Here is a 24858-nt window from a genome sequence, read left to right on the forward strand (position 1 = left end):
TTTTGTCTGACCTTGGAAGACTTCTACAGTTCAGCTCTAACTTTTGCAGTCTCATCCCAAATTGCTCTTCCAAATGAACCTCCTAGCTTTGCCAATGTGCTTGCTGACGCATGTTTTTCAGCTTGCGCTCTATGTCCGTGCCCATACCGTTCATTTATTGGGCAATAGCCTTCATTTTTCAGTGTCAGATTTGAGTGTTCAACATTGGGGGAGATATGTTCCTCTTGGAAGTCTGAGAGGCCCTGCACCTCCTAAGATTCTTTAAAAAAACAAATTTGGATGATATTTCTGCGAAACCAAATACCAGTTTGCAATTCTTGTTTAAATCCTCCCCATTCTCCAGCATCACTCTCTGGTTTTGTTTGTTCCAGGAAAATGGTCCTTCCCAGTGGCTGTGCTGTGACCCAGCCCTTCCTCACACAACTGGAACTTTTTACACTTAGTTTTCTCTGAACTCCTATGAGACTTAGTGCCTATACCTGTCATTTTGTATACTTAAATATTTACTGTCTGATGTTATTAAAGATCATATTTTTTAGTGAGAGATCTAGCTTCTGTCTTTGGCCAATCCACGAGTTTACTCTGTATAAGTGGTCCACAGACATTTATTTACATTTACTGGATATGCTTGCAAAAGGCTTAGAGTTAACTCTTGGTGTTGACTTAGTTTTGGATAGGTTGAGAGCTTTTAAAATTCCGTTATTTTAAAAGAATATAGATGTGGGAAGCAGAGCTCTCCAGAAATGTTACGAAGTAGACCAGCGACTGATACCTGGGAGAAATATCATCACAGGGTGTGGAACACCCTTTAATTCTACTTTTCAGTTCCCAGTGTCCTACCCCTATCTGTCGGGAGCAGGTCACAGCACCATTCTCTTGCCGGATACCACTTTTCTACTACATTTAATTTTAATGATACATGTAAAAGTGTGGTCACAACAGCAGTTCTAAGATTATGTGCTATGAGCAATTGCAGATATAAGAGGAAGAGGGAGGGGTACTTGTACACAGAGAATAAGCCAGTGCTTCCTCTTTTGATATATGTCATCTTTGGCCTGCTCTTGAGGAAGTTTTCTTCCTGAAAATATTTTAGATGGTTTTATGTTTTAAAACATTTAGGCCATTTTTTTAAAAACAAAATTAATGTCTTTATTGTTTAATAACATTACTTTTTGTCCTCATTTTTCTGCTTCATTGTTTTCTTATGTAAGAATCAGTATTCCTTATTTTACAGGGAAGAAGAGTCTCTGGTAGAACAGTTTGTGTTTGAAGCCTTGGTTACATATATGGAAAGTCTGGCCTTAGCACATACAGATGAGAAAGCCTTAGGTAGGTTTTATCTGAGCTTCCTTTGCATGCCAATTCTGTGTGCCTTACAACTCTTTTTTTTTAAGATTTTATTTATTTACTTTTAGAGAGAGGGGAAGGAGCGGGAAGGAAAGGGAGAGAAACGTAAATGTGCAAAAGATACAGTGATCAGTTGCCTCTCACATGTCTCAAAGTGGGGACCTCACCGCAATGCAGGCATGTTGCCCTGACTGGGAACCAAACCTGTGACCTTTCAGTTTGCAGGGTCAGTCCTCTAGGCCACACCAGTAGGGTGCCTTTCAAGTCTTAAGAGTTTTTTCACTCGGGTTAAGCCTCAGTTACTTTTGTCACACAGTGGTATGCTTTTCTCTCCCCTCCCATTTAGGGTGATAAATTTGAGGGGAGTTATACCCCTCCAGTGCCTCAGTTCCAGTTTGTAGAAGAGACTGCCAGCCCTTCTTCTCTAAGACTCACCATGTACCCCTGGTGGCCACTGAGGTTGACCCTTGGTTGGTGGGAGATCCCGCCCAGGGCATGTGAGACAATTTTATTGTGAGTTTCAGTGAAGCCAACCAGTTGCTATGATGACACAAAATGTGAAAGTGTGTGGATTGTACAATGTAAGGAAAGCTAGGTGTAATAACCCCTGAGATGTGGTCAGTGTCTCAGAACTCACTAACGATAATTTAGAGAGTGAACATAGGTCTCATTACAAGATTATGATAAAACTATTTTGACCATAATTAAGAAATTAAAAAATTAAGTCGGGAATAGGCTGAGGAGACTAAGAGAATAATACATGATAGTCTTTACAATTAAATTCTGTCCAGAAGTACTTAAAAACATCACGGAATTTTTTAGCTGGAAGACTTCTTAAAGATCTCCCCATTCAGCTTCCATACTAGTCAGCACACAGGGACCCAAAGAATGTAAGCACTGATAGAGGTCACAAAGCTGCTGGGTGGCAGAATTTCTCTTTCATTTATTTGGGTAATGGTTTATGATTATTTTTTTAAAAGACAAGTTGAGCTCTAGTAGCTTTCATGTTGATAGTCCACGTTGCTTGATAGTGACACAAATGCTTAAAATTTAGTCCTTGCCATAAAATAGCTTAATATTGTATTATTTATCTTATTATTTTATATAAGTTACTTTTTCAACAAGTGAAACTTTACTCTTTTAAAAATCACTGCCATAGTTAAAAAGCATAGAAAGGAAACTTTTTCTTGATAACAGAAGTTACAGGTTGTGTAAGGCTTCTTTCCTAAATAACCCTAGTTGTCTGTGGATGGTTTTACTATTTTATTTCCATCCTCCTTTGGTGGTTGTATTATTAAGCTATAATAGTTCAACATACATAAGAAGAAGGGAATGTCATGAAGTTATACCCCTTAAATAAAAGCCTTAAATTGAAGTACAGAGGCTTTTGTGTGCTATGTGGGTTTTGTAATACATCCAAAGTCTCTTCCATCTGAAATCCGTTACATGAGGCTTTGCTTTGGCCAACTGATGGGCTGGTAGAGCAGTTTCTAATTAAGTGTGGTATTGCTAAATGTGTGAGTGTGCACTATATTATCTTGTACTTAAAAAAATTTATTGTCGGCTATTATAGATATCCCCACTTTTCCCCACTTGCCCACCCCACTCAGTCCCCGATACCCACCTTTCCTGTGGTCATCACCATACAGTTGTCTGTGTCTGTGGGTTATGTATATATGTTCTTTGGCTAATCCCTTCACCTTCTTTTATCCAGTCCCCCCTCCCTGTATTGTATTCATAAACACAGGATTTAATTTTGGTTTGGGCATACAATGTAAATAATTTATTTATATTTTATATTCTGAAGGATGAAAAGATACTAGCTGTTGTAAAATTACCTCTAATTAAAAATTAGACGAATAAATGTATAATATTAATTTATTAATGGTAGTCAACATTGTAAACATGTTTTTGTATTTGAGAATAGGTACAGTTCAACAGTGTTGTGATGCCATTGATCACCTAAGGCGTATCATTGAAAAGAAGCACGTTTCTCTAAATGAAGAAAAAAAACGACGTAGGCCACGGTAGGTGATATTGCTTCATTTTCCATTTTTTCCCCCAACATAACATTAATTCTCAGTTAATAAAAGAGAATACAGGAGGAATGTGTGAAAATAGGAACAATTAGTTTTCTAAACAAGGAATATATGGATGTAATGAAGAGTCACTTTTCCAAACACAATAAAAAGCTTTATGTTTAAAAATGACTTAAGCTATAATTTGATCTCAGTTTGGATAGTTTATGCAATTTGAAAATTTGTTTTGTAACTGAGAATTTATTTTACTTGCACTAATTTGAATACAAATTCAAGATGGAATTATTTGATGAAAATATTCATGAATTTTGGAGTAATTAAAATATAAGAACTGAAATATTGAAATAGTAAGATTTTGACAGACATGGAATCATACATTATGAGATAAAGCTGCTCAAAACAAAGGCTAGGTTATTGAGTGGTTTTCAGTTCCTGCTCCCATTTCCATCCCAGCAAGGGCTCATTCTCAGACAGGATGGGGGTGTGCCACACAGTCGCCCCTCTGCATCTGTGCAGGGAACTCTGGTGTCTGCTGGTGGCTGTTACTCTGTGAAACCATTGGCTCATGTAGGCTGGGTAGTACTATGTCCTCTATGTTAAAATGTATTCTCCCAGATTCTTCCATTAACTTCTATTTCTTTAAATCATTGGCTCTCAAACTTGAACATACATCAGAATTATCTGGAGGTTTAGTTAAAATGCAGGTTGCTGGGCCCTACCCTCAGAACCTTTCAGTAGGTCAGAGGTGGGGCCAAGAGTTTGCATTTCTGCTATGTTTACAGGTAATACTGAGGCAGCTGGTCAAGGGACCACAATTTGAGCAGCACTGTTTTATACCTTAAACCTTATTTTGTTTTAAAGTATAGTATAAAGGAAACATGAAAATATTTGATGCTGTTTTTTTTTAAAGAAATGCTTTTAAATTTTTCTCTAAAAAATGAAAGTAAGCAGCATTTAGGGCCTATTTAATCTGTAACATTTTTATTATATTATAATAATACAGTAAAATAAGTTGACTACCTTTTAATGAGGTTTTTATATATATCAGAGTGGCAAAATTGAGTTTATGATTTCTAGACTTTTGGATCAGTTAAATGTTGAATCTTGGGTTGTATATTATATACCATGTATTATTTCCATTTAGAGGATTTCCACCTGTGGCGTCATTGTGTTTATTGGATGTGGTCCAGTGGCTTTTAGCCAATTGTGGGAGGCCCCAGACAGAATGTCGACACAAATCCATGGAGCTGTTTTATAAATTTGTTCCTTTATTGCCAGGTATGGTGACCTTCATGCCATATTAATGATGGTTTTGCTTTACAAGTAGTTTAAAGATGCATACTTGTTTAAAGTGTGATCTTTCCATTATTTACATGAATGTAACAAATAATATGTTTCCAACAAATATAAAAAATAAATAAGTTCCATAATCATTACAGATCAATTTTATGACAAGTGATAAATTATGACTTTATATTTCTCAAAGATTTGGAGAAGGAAAGAAAAAAGACATTCTTTTGATGTTAGTCAAATGGTACAGAGGAAATAAATTTAGAATCCCCCAGCATCATTATTTATTCCACTACAGTTTTCTCTTTTCTGTCTCATTTAAAAGAAATAAAGAAGAGTCAGATTGTTAACATGACACTCAATTAAAATTTAAAAATTGTATTGTTATTGAAGTAATGCATTTGTTTTATTTTAATGTGTAATTAATAAGAAACTGCTCATCTCCTAAGTCTGAATGATCTCAGATCATTATGAGATTAAAGGAAAGAAGTGAACCTTTGCTTTTCAGTAATTACTGCACTAAATCATTATACTGAACTTAATAGACTTGAAATAATTATTAAGCTTCTCAAGAATAAATCTGTTCTGTTTTCTCCAAGAAGTTGAACCCCAGATTTGGTAGCTTTGGCATGGTGAAGCTGTGCCTCAGGATAGACACAGGCTCTGGCTTACCCACTTGGAGTGCACTGTGTACTAGTCTAGAATCAGTACACGCTCTGGCATGTGCATCTGGGTGAGAAGGTGGCAGCGCACAGTGAGCGTATCATAACAGCTAGTTCTCTTTAGAAAATGGGGTGGAGTGCTACTTTTGGCTTTTTCTTCATGGATGAAGAGGTAAAAGTTACTTCATGTAATTCTAAAACTTAGAAGGATTCAGTGTTTTGTTATATTATGGAATATATTACAGTGTTACATGCTGGGAGCTGTCATGCCTGGTTTCAGGGACTGTAGTTTCATTAACAGACAAGAGTCCCATGTACCATATTTTAGATAGTATATATTATAGTTGTATTCATATTATATATTATGTGTGCCATATTGTATACCATATGATATAATATGGTATATATTTACTTGCTATACTATAATTTATATAGTAGAAATATATATATTTGTTTGTTTAATTTAGAGAATTGTTTACTTGTATTTTATATTTGCCTACAGCATTTAAAATTTGTTTTATAATTAAATCACCAATCCTGTAAAGTCAGTGAAGAGTGAATGGGTGGAGACGTGGGGCATGTTTTTATTATTCTTAAAGAAAACCAAGGCCCAGATACTACACAGGTAGAACCATTCATTGGCAAGCCCTACTTCACATTTGGTTCTCTGGCTCTCTCTGGCCCAAGTGATTTCTAGTGATGTCAACTTGACAAATCCCAGACATTTCTATTGATGTTCTTTTCAATTGCTTCTAAAAGGAACCTCATATATTTTCAATGGGATAAATGAGCTCTATCTCTTAGAATTGTTTTGGTTAAACTACAGGTGCCAAGTAGGTGAACCTTGGCCCGCTATCAACATATAATTTTTATAAATTAATGAACATTTTCTGACTTACCTTTTCTGTGTCCTCCATGGTGCATCTACCTCTCTCTTCTGTACCGTTTCCTCCACTGGTTTTTAAGAGACAGCATTAAGCATTTTTTTAGATTAGAGGTTCTGTGTCCAGAGGTCCTGCAGTATGAGTGGGGGTCCTGGGCACATCAACACCCACATCAGTGGAGTGCAGTGCAGGTATGTCCCTACGGCATGTGTCAGGGGCTTCTGTTCTGGGTGGGACATGTTGTACAGAAAGCGAGTGACACAGTCACGAGGAGAATAGTGAAAAAGAAGTGGAGAGCTGGGAAGTTTCCAAGTTCTCCAAATGTGCTTTCCTATTTTTCTCAGCCTTGTCTTCCTTCTTATTCATTGTTTTTGTCTTCTTTCTTTAGATCTTTTTGTGTCCTTTATTTCTATGCTTTATATCATTCTTAGCTAGCACTTAATGTGGAATTTAAATATCTTACTTTTCACGTATTATAGCTTTATTAATACTTTTTTCTAAAACAAAACCTGCAAACATGATATTAATCTTTTTCTTATACAACTAGTAATGGATTTTTTTGACACAATAGAAAAGCTTTTCTTAATACATCAGAGTTACATTACTGTTTTGGATTCTTCACTGACTTTATTAGCTTAAAATGATTTGACGTTTCAGAGCCTCTCATGAGAAAATAAAAAATAAAATTTTATTTTTTCTCTAATTTAGAAAATAATTCTTAAAAGAAAAATACCTTTTAAGAAGCAGATCATTTGATTCTTATTTAATAAATGCAACAGCTAAGTATGGTAGGTGCTAGTCTAAGCACTTTTTTTAAATGTTTACTACTTTAATTCATGTAATCTTTATAACAACCTCAGAGGTGGATACTCTATGGCTCTCATTTACAAATAAGTAAACTAAGACCCAAGAAAAACCAGGCTCCCACTGCCAGGACAGGAACAGCTGGCACAGGAACCTAAGAGTCACAGTGGTTTTTGTGTGTGTTTATTTCTTAAATAATTCCATTAAAAAAGGAATAATAATATTTAAGAAAAAAGGCAAAGGAAAGGGCATGAAATTTATAGCTATTCAAATAGTGTCCAACTATTTTTATAATGTTTAAAGAAACTAAAGAGAATGGCTTTTGGTGGAAATACTTCTTCGCAATAATTATAGTCAAACAAGTATAGTTAAAAAAAGATTGTCCTGCATTATTTTAAAATTATGCTGCTTTGGTAGATAGTTTATGTGGGACTTTTATGGGAAACTACATTTGAAATATTGTGTAGTACCAGTCCTGTTCTGGTCTGATTACATTTTTTAACTTGAAAGACTTATTATCATTATTTCAGGGGGATGCTATTTCTAAATAGGCACAGTGGTTAGATTAAATAATTTGATTATGTGAAAGTTACTTATTGTGTTTAATCTTGTTTCTTTTTTTAAGGCAACAAATCCCCTTCTTTATGGCTGAAAGATACTATCAAGAAAGAAGATGCTTCCTTTCTCATAAACATATTCGAGGGGGGAGGAGGAGGTTGTGATCAGCAGTCAGGCATCCTTGCTCAGCCAACCCTCTTCCATGTGCAAGGGCAGTTCAGTCTGAGAGCCACCCTGCAGTGGATGGACATGCTCCTGGCGGCATTGGAGTGCTACAACACATTCATTGCAGAGAAAACCTTGGAAACATCCGAGGTCCTGGGTAGGTAAAGCTTACCCATACGTTAGTGTTATTCAGTTCTGCCTGGAGTCATTCTGGGGAAAAGGTTAGAGGCATTTTGGGTTAGTTTGCTGCTATCACAAAATAATAATAACAGTGGTGATAACATATCATTTGTTTAGTGCTATGCAAAGTGTTTTATCTGCAATTTTACTTACTCTTACAATGAGGGTGTGCATATTGATGATACAACTAAGGCTACAGTGCCATGTTCTTTTTGCCCCGTCCATGGGTTCCTGACCCTTTTATAAAAATAACCTTTGAGGTTTTTGTTTCCAGGTAGTGCATTAAAAGAGTTCTTCCTGATCTGAGGTTTTACGATTTCATTCCATGTTTCTAGATAGTGTGTTTTTTCCTAGTTTTTTTTTTATTCCTAGCATTTTTATTGTAATACAGTAACAACATTGTTGATTTCAGAGAAGAACAATGTAATGTGGAATGTTTTGTGTGTTGCTTAACCCATGCTGGGAAGAGATAGGTGGGCTCCATCCTTCTAGTGACTTAAATGGGATCTGTGAGGGCTGGAAGTGGCTTTTGGGAGGTACAAGTCTCTGAGCCTAGAATCTTTGGAGCAGACTATTGGCTTACAGATGTGCTCTCTGCTTCAGGGTTCTCCGAGCAGGCATGTATTAGTCTTCTGAGGTTTCACTTAAATGAAACCTCAGAAGACTCTCTCTGAGCTGAATCTAAGACTTGCCATTCAGAACATAGTTACTTAACTGATTTTTAACATAGGTGGAGAATCTACTCTAGTGGTGGTGGCTGACTAAAGGACTACTGTTCTCTCTTTTATTTTGTCAGAGGTGACGTCCATATTATAGGAATTTGGGGAAAAGGAACCAGGATATTTTTCTTCTAGCTTGAGGATGACAGAGCCAGGCATAGTGTGGAGTGTATAATATGCATGTATGCATCCATGCTGGGGTTCTGGAAAAGAGATTTTATACCTCTCTGAGAAAGTATGACTCTTCAGTACAAGATTCTCAGTAGGTTAGTCAGAAAGTTGTGAAACTTTAAAAACAGCAATAGTAGCTGTTCAATTGCCAATAGTACCTTAAATTTATTGTTTTAAGAACTCTTAGATACCCTCATTTTGAAAATTTAAACAAGGAAAATAGCATAGAAAATATGCAGAATCCCTTCCCTATCACATTTCCTAGTGCTAAACACTCTAACAGTTTAGTATTTACTTTTCTAAAACTTTTATATATGTATTATATATTGTTTTAAATTTTCATTTTTGTAGTTCGTGGGATGATTAACATGATTTACTATAATTTGTTTTTTAAAAAGAAACAGTATATTAGACATCTTTTTATATAGGTATATATATATAGCTTGTTTTAATTTAAATGACAACATATTTCTAAGTTATGTGAATGTGTTACCACTAAATAGTCTTAAAACTGTTTTATTCATTTACCCTGTGAGGGGAGAGAGACATTAAAAACAATATGTTTCTTTCAAACATTAAAGTTGACCAAAATATCATACTTTCCTTATATCTTTCTGATGTGTTGTAAACATTAACATTTTAATATAAAATTATTAATATTACATGGAAAAAATGTATTCAGTGGACCCTAAATACAATAGTAGTTTTATAGTCAACATAATAAGCTTTAAAATAGTTTCTTTACTGCAAATTTTGCAAAGTCCTTGTATTATTATTATTATTTCATTCCTTTTAACATTTTTTTTTGAAGATTTTTATTTTTATCTATTTTTAGAGAGAGGGGAATGAGGGGAGAAAGAGGGAGAGAAACATTGATATGTGGTTGCCTCTCACCCACCCCCTACTGGGAACCTGGCCCACAACCAAGGCATGTGCCCTGACGGGATCAAATTAGTGATGCTTTAGTTCACAGGCCGGACTCAACCCACTGAACCACACCAGCCAGAGCCTCTTAACATGTTTTTATTCTAAAGTATTTTTGCTTTTATGCTTATGTTTTCACATATTACCTTACTTGTTTCTTTGGAACAAAGGGTCTGTTTGTTTAAAGGTTTCTTCTGTGTTGAGTTATCATTACTTTGTTACTAGGGCACATTATATTCACTACCACCACCACAATATAAATATAATAAACATTTTTATAATTACTACATATAAAAAATAAAATGTCTAGAATTCTATTTTTGTTTTATTTAGATTTTAGTACTAAAAATGTTCACATAAACATGTGCCATATTTGAATAATTCTAAAATGCATAATTTTTGCATATTTAACATATCTTCAGTTGGAAGGTGTTAAACAGTTCATGGTCTGTTGTTGTCAAGAATATTTGGTATTTGAGAATGTAATTCTTAATGTATTTTTGCCCATTCTTTGAATACATAGTGACCTGTCTACAATATTATTTTTAATAATTTGACAGCTTGATTAATTTTAAAAAACTTTATGAGAACAAAGAATTGGAAACATTCAGACTTACAAAAGGATTTCTTACTCAGATATTATATTTACTCACTCTTTCAACATGTGTGTCACTATTTTAAATAATCACTTTGCGGCTCTGAAGGTCTTTGTACCCTGGGACAGTAAACTACAGTAAGATTGAGGAGAGAAGGAATGTGTATCTGTGTTTCTTTTGTTAAACAGAAGAGCAATCATGAAAGGGGTGGAGAGGGTAAAGGAGCACCCAGCACAATCATCCTTTCAGATAGATGAATTTTATGAAAAATTTCATTTGGGAGCGGATCGGAAATTGATTCCATAATACACCTGTTTGCAGTTGACTGCCATAATTGGTTTCTCTGTGGCCCTTTGAAGGATATTTAGGTTGTTTCTATTTTTCCATTATTAAGAACAGTGATAAAATGAATATCCTTACAAACTCATCTTCATAATTCTGCCATTATTTCACTAGGATAAAATTTCAGTGCTGGGTTAAAGTATATGAGCTTTTCAACATATGATAGAAACTAGCATTCAGATTAAAAAAAAAGCTTTTGGTATGATTTGCCAAAGTCCCCTTCAAAAAGATCATATTAATTTATATCTTACAAGTGGTGTTTAAGAAGCAAGACTAGATCTTCCATAGATGTGTTGTTACTCTATGAGTTTAAAGTTGAATTCTATTTGGGTGGTATTAATTCTGAAATTTTGAAATGAAAAGAAATGAGTGCCATTTTATTCAGCTTTTATTGAACTTTTGAGTTTTGACATCATGCCTCTATTTAAAGAAGGGATTTTACATTAACCTCATTTGAGAAGGAAGCAAAGGTTGATATTTTAATGAATTTTTTCCTAGGTACTGAGACACAGTCCTCACTTTGGGAAGCAGTGGCTTTCTTTTTAGAAAACATCTCTCTGCATGACAGTATGGCAGCCGAGAAGTGCTTTGGCACTGGGGCAGCAGGAAACAGACCCAGCCCACAGGAAGAAGAGAGATATAATTACAGCAAATGCACGATTGTTGTTCGGATTATGGAATTTACCACAACGCTGCTCAGCATCCACCCAGAAGGCTGGAAGGTAGGATCACTCCTGCTGCTTCATTAATCTGAGAATAGTGCTTGGCATTGGAAAAATACAGTAAAGTACTTACTAGAAGTGGCTTTTGCTTTGTTAGAATTACCCATTGCTGCAGGATTTATCTGTTCTTAAAGATAATAAAAATTTTCATGTACTTCAGATACCCATTCTGTGAATAAAATACAAATAATTTTTCCAAATTTTTGTTGGATTGTTTTATTTTATACTATGACCAAACATCTGCCTTAGGAAATATGTATTTAGCAAATATTTATAAATGTATCTGTCAGGCTTATTACATAAACAAACTCCAGTCAGTTCATCTAGCTAATATATACTAAGCACCTACTGTGTACCAGGTTCTGTCCTGCCAGTACAAGATTGACCTAAACCAAGGGCTGGAAACCTATGGTCCCTAGGCCAGATCCTACCTGCTGCCTGCTCGTGTAAAGCAGGCTTTATAGAACATCCAGGTTCATGTGTTCACCTATTGTTCATGGAGGCTTTCACACTACGATGGCAATTATTCAAGTCATTGCAGCAGTGACTCTACGGCCCATAAAGCCAAGCACATTTATTGTCTGACACTTTACAGAGAACATTTGCCAACCCTTGCCCTAGCAAGGCAAAATTCCCAATTTCATGGATGTTACACTCTCGTGAAAATCTGAATGCTGATGATGTGTTTTTATCTAAATCTGTCTTTTACAGCTTCTTGAGAAGTATTTATGTAACACAAACCTTATGAAACTTTTGGTGAGAACTCTATGTGAGCCCTCAAGCATAGGTTTCAATATCAGTGATGTCCACATTATGGATCATCTCCCTGATGTTTGTGTGAACCTGATGAAAGCACTAAAGAAGTCCCCGTATGAAGATATCCTAGAGATACACCTCAAGGAAAAAATAACAGCACAGAGGTGGGCATTCGGAGCATGCCGAGCGTCAGTGTTGTGGTGGAATTGAAGGTTGCAGTGTGCTCTGTCAGCTGGCTGTGTGCATGTCCACTCCAACTCCATTTCTTCAAGTTAAGCATCTCATCAGTGGAGTGTCTGGTACAGAGGATCTCGTCAGTTTGAAAGTTATCCACTTGGCAAATGCCTTCCCTGCCCCTTAGTGCACGCAAGTCTAGCCTGTTCCCCTTGTTGATTTTCACAGCCCCTTTGTTTTGTATTAGCCCATGATTGTTTTCCAGGGCCGTGTAGGGAATTCCCGTGCGGGTAGTTAGTAACAGAAGACACACATTTTTCAGTGTGTCCTAATAATTGAATGAGATAGCACTCATCTGGTTTCCTTTTTGCTTTTCTCGAATGGCCAGCATCGAGGAGCTCTGTGCTGCTGACCTGTACGCACTTGATGCTTCTGTGGAGAGGGCCAAGTTGTCGTCTATTGTGTCGGCTTGTAAACAGCTTCATAAAGCTGGATTTTTGCATGTTATATTGTCATCTCAGGTAACCACATTTTGTTTTACATTTTTCTTAGTGTCATTAAGCTAATTAGTCTATTATTTGTATTCTTTTCAAAACATCCTTTATCATGCTGAAATGGGAATTACAGAAACACTTGATTCAGTCATGTAGGTGTTACCAGAAATATAAATATGAATATAAATATAAAAATTTATAAATATAAAATGAAAATATAATAAAGGATATCTGAATGTTTCCAGCTGCCTTCTGAAAAATTTAACTGCTCCTGTGCCTTTGTGGCTGGGCAGAACCAGTGAAAAATGCAACCTGGACAGCAGGGAGGGGTGAAATTTTTTCTGACCATTGGAAGGCAGTTGGCAGTGTTAGCCATAATGGATTTTTAATTAATGAAAGGTGTGAAACTATTTTTCTAGAAAATATTTTATTGCTAAATATTACAATGTTGATTTTATTTTAGTCTGTAGATCAGAATCATTCTCTTGGCACAAAACTTCTCTCCCTGGTTTATAAAAGCATTGCGCCTGGACATGAGCAACAGTGCCTTCCTTCACTTGACCCCAGTTGTAAGCGACTAGCCAATGGACTTCTGGAGTTGGCCTTTGCTTTTGGAGGACTGGTAGGAAAAAGAGCTACATGCTATTCCATCCTAATAATGTAAATATGTAATTCACATGTACTCTGTCTTTAAAAACAGGAATTTAGTTGGATAAATTCTTAGCTGCACAAGTACTTCAGTTAATTTACATGAGCTGACTTTCTGAAAGGTTTTTTAGAAATAAACAAAAATAAATAAATAAATAAAAGAAAGAAAGAAAGAAAGAAAGAAAGAAAGAAAGAAAGAAAGGACATTCTCTTAAATTAAGGTTTTGTCTATCCCTCTTTGTTTCCAAAAGGACTTTAGATAAAGAACATTTTGTAAATTTAAAGCTGAGAGCAGTGTTGACTCAGTGACCTTTTCCCCTTGTTCCTGGTGTTTCTCCAGATGGCTGATTTGGGAAAGCCCCTGGTGGATAATTCCAGAGGCACCACACAAAAACATCTTCACTGTCTGAACTGTACAGGATTGGCCTCAGTAGTCTCTGCTGTAGTTGAGACCTGCCGGACAGTACCGTTATTCACTCCTTTGGACCCATCTTTCCTCCTGCAGCAGAAACCTTTTTGTTTCTTTGTCCACTTAATGTAAACAAATTACATGCTTGAATTGTCAAATAATACTCACCTTTACTAGACTCTCCCTTCAATACAACAATAAGATGTCTGGCAATTTGGGAGAAACATGAGTCAGGGAAAATATTTTTCCAAAATTGAAACCTAGAAAATGGAGACTCATTGAAACGTATACAATTCAAACTTGAACCCAGGCCTTTAAATATCAGGCTCTCGTGTGATTTTCCACTTTAAGTTAACAGCCATCCAAGGAGTCTTTCTGTAACCTTTAAGATATGTATTCCCGTCATCGCACTTCTCTTTTTTCTTCTCAGTGTGAGTGCCTTGTGAACCTTCTCCTGGATGCGGCCGTGTTGTCCATGCCATCCTCAGGGGGCTCCCAGAGAAGCATCGTCAGCTTCTGTCATGGGGAGTATTTTTATAGCTTGTTCTCAGAAACAGTCAATACTGAATTGTTGAAAAATCTAGATCTTGCTGTATTGGAGCTTATGAAATCATCTGTGGATAATCCCAAAATGGTAATGAAATTTTACTTTAAGTCTATTTTCTTATATAATGCTTATATTCCTAAAATATATTATTAAAAACAAAAACAAGATTTCTTCTTCCAAGGTTTAAAGTTCTTGCCGATGCTTAAAAACAAAATTGAAGGAAACTAAACACAGCCTTTATGAATAGTTAATAATGGATGTTGAAACATTTTTTCTAATCTCTCACTCTCCCACAATCTCTAGGCCTAATTGTGTAAGGCACAGCTATACAGGATAATGACTTTTGTCAAGATTTGGCAGTGGAACTCATGAACATATTCTGAGGTCCAAGCCTGCCTTTGTTTCTCCTCCAGTGCTTAGCAGGTCCTGTACATTCTGGTATAATTTCCTGAAAATTCCTGTTATAGCCTACTTTGCCACCTCACATCAAACCTTCAGAGATCAATATTTAATATACGGTTGACTCTGGCTTGCTAAACATAACAAAATTTTGAAATTTAATCTGGCCTGTAGATGATCAGAAACTGTTACTTGTTAGAATGTCAATTTTAAGGGAAGAGTGTGTACTTTCCTACTGGGTTAAGCTTTTATTCCAAACAGTGCTTGCTGTCTACTAAAGGGGAATATTTTGTGATAGATTGCACTAGTAATTTGTATTTTTTAAAGTTAGAATTAAAATAATAGTAGAGTCACAACACTCAGAAAATACAATTTCAGGATTTAAACTACTCATACCTCTGGTGAAGATGATGGATGAATATCACATGCACTTACCTCCACCTCAAATACCTTTAAAATGACAGAAACAGGGTTTTCAAAAAAAGTACAATGTTAAAGGACACGGGAAAGGAAAATGGACAAGAGTGCAAAACTTTGAAGCTGGAAGGCAAAGCACAAGTTGTCATTAACAGACTTCAGAGTCTGAGAGTGAGAGTGTGAACATGGGCAGCTTGTGGTGCTGCGGAACTCAGAAAGGGGCCATGTGAAGGAGACCCTGGGATTCTGAAGAAGAAAGAGGGCAGGGTGTGAAGAACAAACTGAAAAGAGGAAAACTGCTTGAAGGTTAGTCGTGCCGTATGGACAGGGGACTGGCCCTTCCTAAATTGAGGACACTGGAGAGTCTCTGGACAGGGGGACTGGAGGACCCTAGGCATAGGTGAATGTAAGGATACTTTTTTTTTTTTTTAAAGACCTTTAGTGAAGATTTAGACTCATTTTTAGTATATAATACAAGTAGCTCTTTAAGCAATATAGTAAAGTTTGGAGTATTTTGTACCATAACACAAACATTTTATTATTTAACTAACAAGTAATTATTAGGGAGAGTTCTGTTATGTACTTTTGTCTTATTAGTCTAATGTCAGTTCTCCAATTCTTGGTCTCCCACTAATTTTTTTAAACCACCAAAGTATTTCTGGTATATGCTATATTTTTCCACTTTTATGATGGGATGTACATTCTTATTATTTCTAAGAGATTTTAGTACATTAAGCATGGTAGACCTCTCTCTCTCTGTATGTTGAAAGGACTTTTTCCTACTGGCCATTTGTCTTTTCATTCTCACTCAGAGTGTTTCTTCTGTACAGAAGTATTTTATTTTTTCATAGTGAACCTCACTTATTTTTTATTATTTCTGTCTTTTGGAGAAAGGCATTCTCCACCCCTATATTGTCTTTTAAATCTGCCTATATTTTCTTCTATTACTTTTATGGTTTCTTTTTTAAAGCAAATCTAAATAATACAAAGAGCACTGTATATGACGTTTTTTCCCCAAATGATTACATATTGGACAACATTTATTCTCTAATGCGTATTTTCCTCACTGACTCAAGATTCCAACTTTTTCAAATGCTAAATCCCTATACATATTTGGGTCTGAGGTTAAACATTTTTAACCTGTTACTTAACTATCTGTTTCTCAGTCAGTACTGCATTGTTTTAATTTCAGCAATTTAAAAATACATTTTAACATGCAGTAAGGCAATGTTTCTTCATATTTTTGTTTATCAGAATTCTTCTAGATATGCTCACATGTTTATTCTTCAAAATGAAATTTAGAATCATTTTGTTAAGTTCCTCACCACCCTCTCCATAACATTTAGGGATTTTGATTAATAATATACTATGTATAGAGTACATTTAAATGGAATTGACCTCTTTTTTTTTTCTGCACATTTCTTGCTGAGACTATTTCTAGATACTATACACTATTATAAATGTAAATGGAATATTTTTTTAATATTTTCTTTATAAGATGTGGTATATTAGAAAACTACTAATTTTATTTATTTATTTGGTAATCACTCTCATTAGTGGATATTCTCTTTTCCAGATTTATTGAGATGTGGTTGACAAATAACATTGTATTAGTTTTCACTGTACAACATGCTGATTCAATATATGTGTACATTGTGAAGTGATCACCACAGTAAGTTTAGTTAACATCTCTCACTTCACATCATTACAGTTTTCTTACCTGTGATGAGAAATTTTAAGATTTACTCTCTAACCATCTTTTAAATATGCTGCACAGTATTGTTAACTTTGTGATATTGTCATGATGCTGTATATTACATCCCCAGAATCTGTAATAGGAAATGTGTAACTTTTGACCACCTTGACCCATTTCAACTATTTAACCCCACCCTGCCTCTAGCAAACAGTCTGTTCTCAATACCTATGAGTTTAGGTTTTTTTAGACTCCACATATATTATATCATAGTGTTTATCTTTCCCTGTCTAGCTTATTTCACTTAGTATAGTGTCTTCAAGGTTCATTCATATTATGGCAATTGATAGAATTTCCTCTTTTAAATGGTAGAATAACATTCTATTCTTTGTACATAATACATCTTTTTTATCCATTTATCTGTTGATGTATACTTACATTGTTTCCATGTCTTGGCTATAGTAAATAATGCTGCAGTGAACATCCTTTCTAGGAAGTGATTTTGTTTTTTTTCAGATATATACCCAGAAGTGGAGTTGCTGTATGGTCATTGTATTTTTAATTTTTTGAGGAACCACCACACTGTATTCTATAGTAGTTGTACCAGTTTACATTCCCACCAACAGTACACAGGGTTCACTTTTCTTCACGTTCTCACCAGCACTTCTTATTTCTTGTCTTTTTTATAATACCCATTTTAACAGGTATGTGGTGATATTGTGATTTAAATTTGCATATCCCTGATAATTAGTGATGCTGAGCACCTTTTTGTGTACCTGTTGGTTATCTGTGTGTCTTCTTTAAAAAAATGGCTATTCAGTTCTCTGACCATTCTTAAATTGGATTGTTTGGGTTTTTCTACTAAGTTGTATGAGTTATTTATATTTTTGGATATTAACTCCTTATCAGGTATGATTTGCAAATGTTTTCTCCTATAACTTACCTTTTCATTTTGTTGATGATTTTCTTTGTTATGCAGAAGCTTTTTTAGTTCAGTGTAGTCCTTGTTTATTTTGTTTTTGTTCCGTTGCTTTTGGTGTGAAATCCAAAAATTTATTGCCAAGACCAATGTCAAGAGTCCTACCTTCCAAGCTTTCTTCTAGGAGCTTCATAGCTTCGGGTCTTACATCCAAGTGTTTAATACATTTTGAGTTGATTTTGTGTACGGTGTGAGATAGGGGTCAAATTTTATTCTTTTGCATGTGGCTATCCAGTTTTCCCAGCACTTTTTATTGAAGAGACTATCCTTTCACCCTTGTATATCCTTTACTACTCTATTTTTTTGTGTGGGTTATTTTGGGGTTCTTTATTCTGTTCCATTGATCTGTGTGTCTGTTTTTATACCAGAACCATACTACTTTGAATACTTTGACATTGTAGTATAATATAAAATTAGGAAATGTGATGCCTCCAGAATTGTTCTTTCTCAAGATTACTTTGGCTATTTGGTATCTCTTAGGGTTCCCTTCAAATTTTAGGATTATTCTATTTCTGTGAAAATGCCATTGGAATTTTGAATCTGTTTATTTCTTTGTGTAGTATGAATGTTTTAACAATATTAATTCTTCTATCAGCTTGGAATGTCTTTATTTATGTCTTTTACCATTTTTATCAGTATTTTTTAGTTTTCAGATTACATGTCTTTCATCTCCTCGGTTAAGTTTATTCCTGGGTATTTTATTCTTTTTGATTCAATTTTAAATGGGATTGCTTTCTTAATTCCTTTTTTGATAGTTTGTCATGGAGTATAGATTTTTGAATATTGATTTTTATATCCTTCAGCTTTTCTGAATTTGTTAATTATTTTTAATAGGTTTAGTGGAGTCTTTAAGATTTTCTATATGTAATATGTCAACTGCTAATAGAGACATTTTTACTTCTTCCTTTCTGATTTGGATGCCTTTTGTTTTTCTGGATCAACTGCTTTGGTTGGGACTTCCATTATAAAAGTGTTTAGAGTGGGTATCCTTGTCCTGTTCCCAGTCTTAGAGGAAATTCTTTCAACTTTTCATCATTGAATATGATGTTAGTGTGGGCTTGTCATATATGGTTTTTATTGTGTTGAGGTATGTTTCCTCTGTTTCCGCTTAATTGAGACTTCTTATCATAAGTAGATTCTGAATTTTGTCAAACACTTTTTCTGTATCTGTTGATAACGATCGTGGGTTTTTATCCTTCATTTTGTTTATGTAGTGTGTCTCACATAATTGATTTGCAGATATTGTGCCAACCTTCCTCCCTGGGATAAATCCCACTTGATCATGGTGTATGATCTTTTTAATGTACTGCTGAATTTGGTTCACTATTGTTTTCTTGAGGATTTTGCATCTATATTCATCAGTGATATTTTCCTGTAATTTTCTTTTCTTGTATTTTTGGTTTCTTCTTGTCTCGTATGTTTGGTATTTTCTTATCTGGTTTTGGTATCATGGCAATTCTGGCTTTGTAAAGTGAGTTTTGATGTGTTCCCTTTGTTATTTTTTATAATAGTTTTATAATGATTGGCATTCATTTTTCTTTAAATGTTTGGTAGAATTCACCAGAGAAGCCATCATTTCCTGGGCTTTTGATTGTTGGGATGTTTTTGATTACTGATTCACTCTTCTTACTAGTTAATTGGTCTATTCAGATTATCTATTTCTTCCTAACTCATTCTTGTTAGGTTGTTTGTTTCTAGGTATTTATACATTTCTCCCAAATTGTCCAATTTGTTAGTGTATAACTGTTTATAGTAGTCTCATGATCCTTTGTATTTTTTGTGGTGTAAGGATACCTTCTTGAATACAGGGAAGTTAAATTAAAGCCTGCCTAAATTCTGATCTTTAGGGCTTAGGCCTTTCCTCCCAGTTTGGCTTCTAGAAGATGGTCTTCTAGGAATATACTCTCAGGTAGAATATTGGAATTTTTGTAATAAGCCTAAGAGAAAATAAATATATTGTCCTTACCGCCAAGCCAGATCAGTTTATAGCAATGATCATGACCAGTGAGCCCAGCCCACTGCACAGGGCTTCTAGTCAGTTCCTTATTATGTACTAACAGCAAAGGGATTCTGAGGAAAGGGATTCCAAAGGGGCAGACAGGGAAAAAGACACGTGAAGTGGAGACTATTCAGTGAGATGGAAATGTAAAAAGCAAAACACTTCAGAAGAATGAGAGAAGAGAGTGTATCCACGAAATAAAACTTGTTACTGAAAAGAAACATCACAAGACAGAAGAGAATTTTAGGGAATTATGCACAGGCATCAGAAATTAAAAATGAAATGCGTTTGGGAGATAATATTCAGGAACTCTTACAAAGAATAGAGGAAAAAGGACAAAACAGAAAATAGGAGTGGAAGATGAGGAAACTTGGATCAGTCTACAAGGTGGAATACCAGAGCCTCTACCCCATAGGGAAGATACACCTGCATGACTAACACCACAGAAAAGAATTTCCCACAAAGGAAGACCTTGGGTTTCCAGGTGGAAGAGGGTTGTTGAGTGCCCAGGACAGTGGATGAGAACACCTCCACATTTCTCAAAAATTTAGAACCCTGGTGTTTCACCATTAGAAATGATCCTGAAAAGTTTCTGTAGGAGAAAGCCTGATTACATTAAAAGGATCAAGAGATTGGGTTGCTTTTATCTTTGTAGCAGCAAAGTGGATGCTGTCAAATTTTCTTCACAATTAAGGAGAGAAGATTCCCAACACAGAGTTCTGAATCTGACTGGATTATCAATTATGTGCAAAAGTCGAATAAATGTTTCAGATGTGCCAAAGGAATGTTTCTGTGCCTTTCTCACCAGGAAGCTCCTAGAGGAAGTATGTACTTCACTAAAATTAAGCAGTCAGCCAAGAAAGAGGATGATGTTGGATCTAGGAAGATGGCCTGAACATATAAAAGTGGATGAGTCTCCCAGAGAGTATTGAAGCAACACCTGAGGGCAGCAGTCACAACACTCCAGAGTGAGAGCCGTTATCACAGAGAGGGAGCTGATAGACTTCTTGATATTTGAATGTCTTGAGGAGATTTGATTAATTTGAGAGAGTTTGATGACAAACAATGGTAGGCACATTGAAAAGAACAAAGAAAGGAAAAGCATTGGTCATACATGACTTGGATCACCTGTGAAAAATGATTACATTGTTATAATGATAGGAATATATTGAATATTTGTCTAGCCAAATAGAAAGCACTGTTGAAAAGGTGGTGGGACAGGAAATGTGTGTATGCCATCTTGTGCTCATGTGTACAGATGTGCAGGTCTGTGAATGTATGTGCATATAAAGTGGTGATGGTGGCAGAAGAAAGCTAATTCCTCCTCCCATCGAGAATGCCCCAAACTAAGAACACAAGAAATAGCGGTATGAGCATCATTTCATGAATGAGAAACATTATATTTCTATGGGAAAATTTACATGTTCAAGTGCTGTTCTCAAATTGGAGGAGTTGCAAAGTTAACAGCTATTATAAAATTAACATGTTTATGTTTCAAGAATGGTTTTGAAATAAAAGTAAATTTTGTTATATATGTTGGTCTTGATGTTAAGAATTTTTCTTCAACCACCATACAATTGTTTCAGGTGAGCACCGTTTTGAATGGTATGTTAGATCAGAGCTTCAGGGATCGGGCCAGTCAGAAACATCAAGCACTAAAACTTGTGACTGTAATTCTGCAAAACTGGAAAAAGTGTGATTTGTGGTGGGCCAGTGATTCTGCTCCTGAAAGTAAAGTGGCAGTGCTGACTTTACTGGCAAAAATTTTGCAGGTAATTTGAGAAACATTAAAAATACAATTGTGTTTATTGTTTTGGACTCTGTACCTTGTATCTTTAAAAATTTGATGGAAGTTTGATAAAAATATTTTCACTGGACAACTGGTGATTATCTTACATTTTATACTTTTTCTGTTATTTTACTTCATTATCATTCATGCTCATTATCATTTCTTGTACAATACTTTATCTTTTTAGTGTGTCTTTACATGCATTTAAAGTATTTTTGAACAAGAATTGCTGAAATACTGTTGAAGCCCAGAAACAACTTTATAGGTTATTTCTGAAATTTAAAAATTTGAAAACTATGTTAAAGGAAATTAGAGACATGATATAGGAATGTATTATGTTTTTATCTCCTCTCCTTTAGATTGATTCATCTGTATCTTTTAATACAAATCACAGTGCATTCCCTGAAGTCTTTACAACATATACTAGTATACTTGCTGATTCGAAGTTGGGTCTACATTTGAAGGTAAGTCTTAAAAAGAATTTTTTTTCAGATTATGTTTTTCATTATTTTTCCATTTTATATTTTTGCTTATTTGTGATGCTTACTATTTTTTATAATGAAAAATTCCAAATATTCAAAGACAGAGAGGCTAGCACAATAAATCCCCATGCAGTTTTTACCCAACCTTGATAGCCATCTGTCTGCGGGCTTGTTTGTTCCAACTATACAGACATTCCTACCCATCACGTGAAGGAAACCCTTGGCGTCATGTTATCTGATCTGCACATACTTTGTTTAGTATGTCTCTCCACAAAGACAAGTAAAACCACAATGAGATTACCAAACTTAGAAGAAATTACATTTGTCTTTACATGTAGATTATTTAAATTGGCTTTTTTGAGAATTGCTGTATTAATTAATGAATGATAGACTTTAAACTATTAATCATTTTTCTATTAATAGATAATATAAAGTATCTTGATAATTTTTAGGTGAAGACATAATATTTTCATTTTTAGAGTTCTTTAATAATTAGACTTTACAGTCTAATAAAATGTGGCCTAATGAAAATCATTGTTTTACTGTATCATGAAGATTTTCTTTAGAATGTTTGCTCTCTGTGGTTAATCAAGTTTCTCCTTTCTCAGTAGGAGGGAGTCTATGAACTTACCTGCCACATAACGGAGATAGGAAATAACAGCTAGTTTCTTTGAAGCTTGGTATGAAGTTCTGAGTTAGTTCTGCAAGAAATATCTGTAAATTATTCCATAGGTTATTGATGATGTTCTTTCCACTCAAAATTTGTCTGGTTTATTTCTACTAGAGTCTATATTTTGAGGAGAAACAACAAAGAGAATTATACAATGCCCTTTGTATTTACGTATATACAGCCCTGACTTGGCTTACTTCCCTCTAGAGTAAGAGCCATGATACACAAGGCGTTGAGGGTTTTTAAATGTAATCTAGAAGGTATTCTGAAGTGTTTTATTGAATCTACTACTAGTGTTTTATTTGCAAAGTCTTTAGAAGCAGTAATTTTATTTATCCCATTGGATCTATAAGCCACAACTAGTGCAATTTCTTATGTCTGCATTGCTCCACAGGGTCAAGCTATAATTCTGCTTCCATTCTTCACCGGTCTTACTGGAGGCAGCCTTGAGGACCTTAAGCATGTTCTTGAAAAGCTCATCGTTTCTAATTTTCCTATGAAGTCAGAAGAATTTCACCCAGGAACTCTGCAGTACAATAATTATGTGGACTGCATGAAAAAGGTAGTTCTTTTTTTAGTAATAACAAGTAAATTTAAAATGTGTTTTTTTCTGTCATATTTTGTAATGAAGAGAAATAAGTGAAACATTCAGAATAAGATGAATGTTATAACTTTAAGAATTCAGCCCTGACTGATGTAGCTCAATTGGTTGGGTGTTGTTCTGTAAAATGAAGAGTCACCAGTTCTGTTTGTAGTCAGTGCACATGCCTAAGTTGTGGGTTAGGTCCCTGGTCAGGATGCATACAAGAGACAAATGGTCAATGTTTTTCTCTCACATCTATGTTTCTCTCCCTTCCTTCTCCTTCTCTAAAAATAAATAAATAAAATCTTAAAATAAAATAATTCACTGGTATTTAATTTTGAAAGCTGGGTAACACTGGAAGCAGATACATATCTAAATCCTGTGGAATTCACTTTTCTCTCTAATTTTAAATTATGAAATATTTTATGCATAAACATATTGTGAATTATTTTATGTGTAATGGATAAGTCTTAAAGAATAGTATCAAAAAGAGCTAAGAAATAGATTATTATCAGTATGTTTCATTTTCTAAAATTTGAGTACTCGTTATTTGAGAAACATTCAGTGATGATTACCCATGTTATTTAATATACAGCAGAAGGTCCCTGAAATACCAGTAAACAAAGTGTTAGATTATTTCTCTCTTCTGTACAATTCTAGATTGACTACTTAGGGTAGCTTCTCAGTCAACAGGGACCCAATCTCCTTTTACCTTGTTCTCTGTCATTCTTCATATATAGCTTCTATTTTGTCCAGAATGGCTGCTCCAGCAACTCCTGTCTTGTTCCTTTGTATCCAATAAGAAGTAGAGAAGTGTAGTAGAGAACATATTGCTTCCTTTTAAGTACTTAATTCTGAACTTGTACATATCAATTCTGCTGATACACAATTTGCCATATACATCTGTAAGCAAGGCTGTGAATGTTGTTATGAGAGCAAACATATACTCAACCAAAACTCAGGCAGGGGTCAAGAAAAACTAAGGCAATGACCATTGCACAGTGAGTAGTGGTCTCTCATACTCATGATGGACTAAGCCCTGAACTGATATCTGAATACTTAAAAGTAATGAAGACAGTCTTTGTGTTCAAAAAGTTTACAAGTAAAACAAAGAAGAAACAAATAAACAAAACTGGATGATTAAAACACACTTTACTAAATGCTAGGATAGAGATAAACATAGGTGTGACAGATTATACAGTATTTTCCAAAGATATTTACCAGTGTATCCCCTTCCACATGTTTTTCTTATTGTGTGGCTTTTCCATTGAAAGACAAAGTCTGATTTTCCTCCTGTTGGGGGTGGGTTGTCCTTAAAGAGTCAATAAAAAGAATGCAGAGGAAGTAATGCTGCGTGACTTGCAACACTAGTTATAAAGGCTTACAGTTTCCTCCCGACTTTCTGTTTCCTGGGAC

At 35.0% G+C, this 24858-nt stretch overlaps 1 protein-coding gene across 2 annotated transcripts in view; it reads left to right on the forward strand.

Moving 5' to 3' along the window:
• LOC114501989 (DNA-dependent protein kinase catalytic subunit) overlaps positions 1 to 24858 on the forward strand; it is a 189287-nt gene that overhangs the window by 50982 nt on the left and 113447 nt on the right. For both annotated transcript variants that reach the window (XM_036031017.1, XM_036031018.1), the window contains 12 exons: positions 1235 to 1329; positions 3275 to 3374; positions 4531 to 4664; positions 7652 to 7906; positions 11180 to 11403; positions 12115 to 12323; positions 12722 to 12854; positions 13291 to 13449; positions 14315 to 14518; positions 21505 to 21690; positions 22067 to 22171; positions 23254 to 23421. In XM_036031017.1, coding sequence (XP_035886910.1) covers positions 1235 to 1329; positions 3275 to 3374; positions 4531 to 4664; positions 7652 to 7906; positions 11180 to 11403; positions 12115 to 12323; positions 12722 to 12854; positions 13291 to 13449; positions 14315 to 14518; positions 21505 to 21690; positions 22067 to 22171; positions 23254 to 23421 — 1972 coding nt within the window. The remainder of the gene's footprint in view (positions 1 to 1234; positions 1330 to 3274; positions 3375 to 4530; positions 4665 to 7651; positions 7907 to 11179; positions 11404 to 12114; positions 12324 to 12721; positions 12855 to 13290; positions 13450 to 14314; positions 14519 to 21504; positions 21691 to 22066; positions 22172 to 23253; positions 23422 to 24858) is intronic.

This window comes from Phyllostomus discolor, chromosome 7 (genome assembly GCF_004126475.2).
Source record: "Phyllostomus discolor isolate MPI-MPIP mPhyDis1 chromosome 7, mPhyDis1.pri.v3, whole genome shotgun sequence".
Taxonomy (NCBI): domain Eukaryota; kingdom Metazoa; phylum Chordata; class Mammalia; order Chiroptera; family Phyllostomidae; genus Phyllostomus; species Phyllostomus discolor.